The sequence below is a fragment of the Oenanthe melanoleuca genome, chromosome 1A (genome assembly GCF_029582105.1).
Source record: "Oenanthe melanoleuca isolate GR-GAL-2019-014 chromosome 1A, OMel1.0, whole genome shotgun sequence".
NCBI classification, from domain to species: Eukaryota; Metazoa; Chordata; class Aves; order Passeriformes; family Muscicapidae; genus Oenanthe; species Oenanthe melanoleuca.
The window spans coordinates 62220884-62226883 of NC_079334.1; the positions used below are offsets into that span (position 1 = coordinate 62220884).

Consider the following 6000-nt stretch of genomic DNA (forward strand, 5'->3'; position numbering starts at 1 on the left):
GTGTAGCTACAGTGCAAATGCAAAAAGGGTTAGAGAGGAAACAATCTGTGAGCTGGGGTCACTGGATGTCACCTGTGTATTTACAGACAATGCTATCAATTACATACCTCTACAGTACCTACTATAGATCACAAATATACATACACACACTGTAGCTGTGCAGTAAATTTCCACTCACAGGGAAGGGTAACAGTCACAGCAATCTTTGCACAGCCAGGATCTTGGCTTGCAGAGGGCTGGATTTTGCTCTTCATTTCAATCTGCTGTCAGGGCTGTGCTGAGGAGAGCCCTGCTCCTTCAGGAGGTGCTGCTGGCTTCCAGGGCAGAGAGGGAGACCCTGGCACAGGGCTCAGAGCAGGGTGAGCATTCAATGAGCTTTCTGACACAAAGACAGGCTCAATACCTGGTAGACACTATTTCCTCCCTCCTCTTTGTACACTTGTTTTCAGAATGGATTCATTACTTTTTAATAGTCTGTTGTTTTTCTTAAATTCTAGGCAGATCACCTCATTGGAATTCTTTTATTTATGCTGAAAGAACTTAGAAGAAATTCAAAACCTTCTTTATTGTATCTGTACTCTCCAGGACAAGCCTTCCCCTGGCATCCAATGCCAGCTTTTCACAAACATTTTTACCCTGTTTTTCTCAGTCTCAACAGTCCACAAAAAGGAACAGGAGGATTGGAGGTGTAGCAGTAAACAGGCACATCCTTTGCATACAGCAGACAAACATAACTGCTGTCTCTATAACTACATGTAAAAAAATTACATTGTCCCTGTGCAAGTAAATTTAATGCCAAGAAGGAAGTGTGCATCAGTTGACATGACGACACAAAAGATTTTGCCCCAAGACATCTGCAAACTCTGACAAGACAATGAGAGGTTGGAAATGCCTGCCCAGTCCAGAGACAGTGCTGCAAATTCACTGATGATGGCAGCTTGTGTAACTAGATGGGTAAGTCTTCCCCTCCCACACCTATCCATTTCTCAAAACAACAGCAGAAGAAAATAGTAAGATTTGAAAACTACAGAGGGGGAAAAGAAAAAAAAAAGACAAATAGGGGAAAAGAGGATTTCTGTTTTCTATATTGTCAATGGTTTGAGTGCAGGATAAAGAAAAAAAAGAGAGTGAACATCTAAGGCAGTTCCTCAGCACTGAGCAATAGTGATAGTCATCAAGTGTGATCGTTATGCACTTTGATGCTAAGAGTTCTTTTTGTACCCATCCACAAACTGTGCATGAGTCTAAACTGAACCCAGGTATTCAATACTGTCATGGAAGCTATTATCAATAACTGGCCTCTGTGGATACTGTGAGAGCTAGGGAAAAACAGCTGGGTGAATTTTCCCAAGCTATTCAAAGGAAAACAGGAGAGCAAGAATTAATAACAAAGCTAGCACCTGCAGTTGTGCACAGAAGAGTATGTGGGAAATGTGATGTTTTGGTGAAAGCATGTTTACAAGAGGTGTTACCTTCCTTGCACCAATGAAATTACTTTTATCCTCAGCTCTATGATCTAGTCTATAAAAGAGTAGTTGTTTCTTTAATAAAGGGCTTCCTTCTTTTCTGAAAGAAGTCATGGTGCTAAATTTTTCACTGCATCCTAGACTGATAGCAACAGGTTTCATTCATGCAAAAAATTGATGCAATTATCTCTGTATCATTTAAGAAGGAGACTATTTTGAAGTGGTTTTGGTATTGTCTGTATGGGTAAATTGCTGTCAAAGAAAACACTTGTAGATGACTTTGTACTGTACATCTTCCACCATTAATATTTGGTCAAGACTGAGCAGATTTGATTAAACTTGTGCTATAAATTTCTTTCATTGTCCACAGAGAGAACTGGAATGAGTAAACTGAGTGGAGCATCAGGTTTGGATGGTCCAACCAACTTCCAAGAAATGGAAGGAATGCAAGAGAAATCAGGACAAGCTGAACATTTCCCTGTGTGGTCAGTTTTCACCAGGCTTTATTTTCACACAGGTACAAAATACCATTTGTCATCCTACACAGTACTCAAGATACTGCTCTGTTCTTCAGGAAGCCAATAAGTATTAAATTCACAGATGAGAAAACTGAAGCCAACATCCATGCTTCACTTCAGCTACAATATAAAAATGCTCTTGACCAGCATCAGCCACAGTGTTAGCTATTGCTATACTCTCCTCTGATTCCTCACTGGAATGCCACTGGAACAGGCATACTCTAAACAATATCTTGTTCTGAAACCTTCCCAACAAAGCCTTAATGATTCAAAGAACATGTTGAACTATAGATGTTTTGTTTCAAAATAGTTTTATTCAATAACCCCTAACAGGGAAACACTTTTTCTGCTTTTCTGCCTGGTATCTTGGGGGGCTGTTAGAGGATGGGCTCAAGGCCATGCAAGACTTTTTCTTTACAGTGTCACGTATATCAAAGTTGTGGGAAGGAGAGAGGGATAATTTGATTTTCCATCAGAGGAGGAGGAACATAACACCAGTTGGTGGCTCCATACTCCATCTCTAAGGTACTGCAGACTGACACAAAAGGCAGTGTCAGGAATCAGTGATTCCCATCATGGCCAGATAATGGACAAAGATGAAAGGCAGCAAGGTAGGGAATTTATCATATAAATCTTTAAAATCAGGATGGAATGTTTTCTCTTGGGCAGATGGCATCCTGGGTCTCTGCAGGAAATTCTGGCAGCTTTCCTCACCCTTTTTCCCCCTTCTTCTCTTTCTGCAAACACCCTTTCATTACTGTAGAGAGTACCAGGAGTAGACAGCATTTAACTGAATGTAGCACAGCACAGGAGAAACCAGTGAGGATCCATTCAAACCTTGTGGGGGCCCCCATGAGCCTCCCCTGCCTTCCCTTGCCATAGGGATGCTGCTCTGGTGCTCTTCTGCCTCACACTTGAGAAAGCTGTTTCTTACCCACTGTCATCATAACCTGCTGAGATCTCATGTCTCTCCTACTCTTAATTAGAGAAACATGTGCCTTCAGTGCCCATTAACCAAACTCCAGTGTTTCCAAAACAAAATTCTCACATTTGTTTTAATAGTCCAGCCATAGTCTGCTTAAAATGGAGAGAATCTCTCCCTGTGCTGAGGGCGATCAATAACCCAAAAGGCATAGAAATGTGGACTGCATTCACTTTTCTTTAAGGTAGGGAAAAACTGAGCTCAGCTGTTCAGGCAGTGGAGCAGCAGCTTCAGCCACCCTGTGCTGTCAGCAGCAACCCATCACCTGTCAATCACTGACACTTTGGTAGAAGCCATGCTAATTTGTTATACCATGGGCTGCACCCTGGGATTCTCAAGTATTACTGAGACTTTCACAACCTGACACATCAGAGCCCGGGACTGTGCTGCAGCTCATCAGAAAAAAAAATTCAAAATAAAGTTTAGTCATAGAGGCATGTCTGCTTAGAAAAGGTTGTCTCACCCTTCTTGGAATGGGTCTCCTTCACTTTATCCGTGTTCCTCGACAGTGGCCCTATAGCAGTACTATTTATTGGATTGGGTCTCAGCTCTTGCACATCCATTCAGTGTGCAGTCCGTGGCCAAGCAGAAGCCAAGGTCACACAGCAGATTTGGTCAGGTAATCCCAATGGGGTTAAGGACGTTTGCACTCAGCTTCCCATCCTTCATCCCTGAGCTGTGCATCACTTGCTCTAGGACCTATTCCCAGTCCCACATCTCATTCCAATGACGTGGAGAAGAAGGTTTTGCTGCAAAGTGTTTGCAGCTGGATCCAGGGCAAACCAAAAGCAGTCTCAGAGACGTACAGTTCTCACACTGGTTTCAGGAAGGTGTCTCTCTTTGCCCTTTTTAGAAGAATGTTCTTTGTCCACACCACACAATAATTAGGCTAGTTTCACATAAGAAATTATTTATTCATTTCACAGCCACATAGAAGAGAAGCTTTCCTTTTCTAAACATTGGAAGGATGCAGACAATAAAAGTGGCATTCTCTAAGCTCGAAAAATCTAGTGAATTTTAAGAGGAAGGAAAAGCTTGAGCCCTGCAGTCCAGAAAAGACAGCAAAACAGCACAGCTCATAGAATGAACAGACTCTACAGAGCTAGATTTCAAACTGTGTTGCAGTTGGAATTTTACTTGGATTAACATTGCCTCTTTTAGAAAAATTTGAAGAGGCTCCACTGTCTTTGCTCTCCTTGGTGGACTCTGCACATTGCTACAAAGCAATGACCACTCTTCTGACATATCAAAGAGCAGAGAAACCCAGGCTTCTTATTAGTACATCTGCATTAATTCTTTTGCTTAAATGCTAAATAAAATAAAGGGCTCTGGAAGATGTAGTTGCAGTTGTGGTACAAAAGTATATGGTCTTGCTCGCTCTTTTAATACATAAAGACTATGGATCTTTGTATACAACTGCAGGTATGAAACACATTTCACAATTCCTCTCCATGATGTGCAGACTCAAAAACTGCCTGCTCAGGTAATCTTAGGAATTTGACCATGACACCTTAATGGTCTCACATCTCTGCTTAATGTGTTTGCTTTATAGATCTGTTGGGGAAAAAAAATACCACCAAAAACTGGACTTCAAAGTGAAGGACTATTGACAATATATACCTAAATGTCTTTATTACTTGTTTTTTGTGTCATTCTTAATCACAGTGAGCCTATTTGTCAAGTTGAAAAAAACTATATAAAACTCATAGAAAAAGCAAAGCTGAAATTGCTCAGGGACTTTTAATACACCAATACCTCTTATTTATAGAAATGCTCACAGATTTAAGAGCAGGGTCTACTAGAATGTATTCTTTCAACAGCTATTGTTCTTTCATTTGATTTTCAGGCTGTCATGTGAAAGGAGTGTTCATAATCCAGCTGATCAGAAGGGGCTCCTTTGAAGGCTATGATCAAGAAAATGGACTTAAGCTACAGAACTTTGATAAGACTCCCACAGCACGATAGGCTGCTGTAAGGCTGTGGTTCTTGTGGTTGTAAAGTCCCACGTTGATTTAGCTACTGAAGCAAAAATTGTCTATTAGACCCTCCTATGGCTAGAGCATAGGTGGCCTAGAGATTTTTGATGGCATTGTTAAAAGACTGACTGAATGGTGCACAAACTGTGCTGTCAGGAATGTCAAACAGCCTCCATCTATCGTGCTCTGATTTAGCTTTTCAAGATACAAGGCAGAATGACAGAAAAATGGATTTTTCTTTCTGTACCAAGTCAATTAGTTTGAGGCAATGAGAGTAAACCATGGTAGATCTACCTTGCACCATCCTAAAGGATTTTTCCATTATATTTCACAAAGATCATCTTGAAAAAAGCTATCAGGTTGGCAGCTGAAATGCCAGTTGTATGTCTTAGATTTGATAAACTGCATTTTTCAGAGTACAGGGAATTGCTTTTTAACCTTAAATTTGGGTTCATCTATGAGGGGTCAATTGTCTGCCAATCTTGTTATTTTCACGATATTGAGAAACTAAAAGGATTTTGTGTATAGTGGCTTTTTAGCAATTTCTGTGGAAGAGGAGACAGAAGTCCCCTGACATGACATCACTGTAAAAAGGCATTTGAGCTACTAAAACTGTTGTTTCTTCCCAGGCTATGAAGAACTTTCAGTTACCATGGGTGAAAAGAGGAAAAATATTGTGACATCCTTCCCTCATTCTGTTTTCATTCAAGACATTGGCAAATTTTGCATTTTTGGCATTCAATTCAAAACAATTTTCAGAAATGAATAGAGTATTTGGATGAAAGTTTGTAAACTGAAATAAGTTCCTTTGTAGATGCCAGAACATTTCATATTATTTTTGGTAGTGTAGTTTGCATTGAGAGTGATGTTGAAATCCCTGAATTCATTTGTTTCTACTAAGAAAGATGAAGACTGGAAAAAGGGAAGGAAGGAATAAAATTCCAAAATTACCAACCCCAAAAAAGTAATTTTGACACATTTCTGATACATAGTAAAGCTTTCAAGGACCTTGGGAAAGATAAAAAAAATTCTTTCCAATAAAACTTGGTCCAATAAAA

General features: G+C 40.2%; 1 protein-coding gene across 1 annotated transcript in view; it reads left to right on the forward strand.

The window, feature by feature from the left end:
* LOC130248357 (keratin-associated protein 5-1-like) overlaps positions 1 to 4931 on the forward strand; it is a gene marked incomplete at its 5' end in the record, with an annotated part of 45003 nt that extends 40072 nt beyond the window's left edge. Inside the window, one exon of the mRNA XM_056482066.1 lies at positions 4813 to 4931. Within this exon, the coding sequence (XP_056338041.1) occupies positions 4813 to 4931 (119 nt within the window). The remainder of the gene's footprint in view (positions 1 to 4812) is intronic.
* Between the last annotated feature and the right edge of the window lie 1069 nt (positions 4932 to 6000).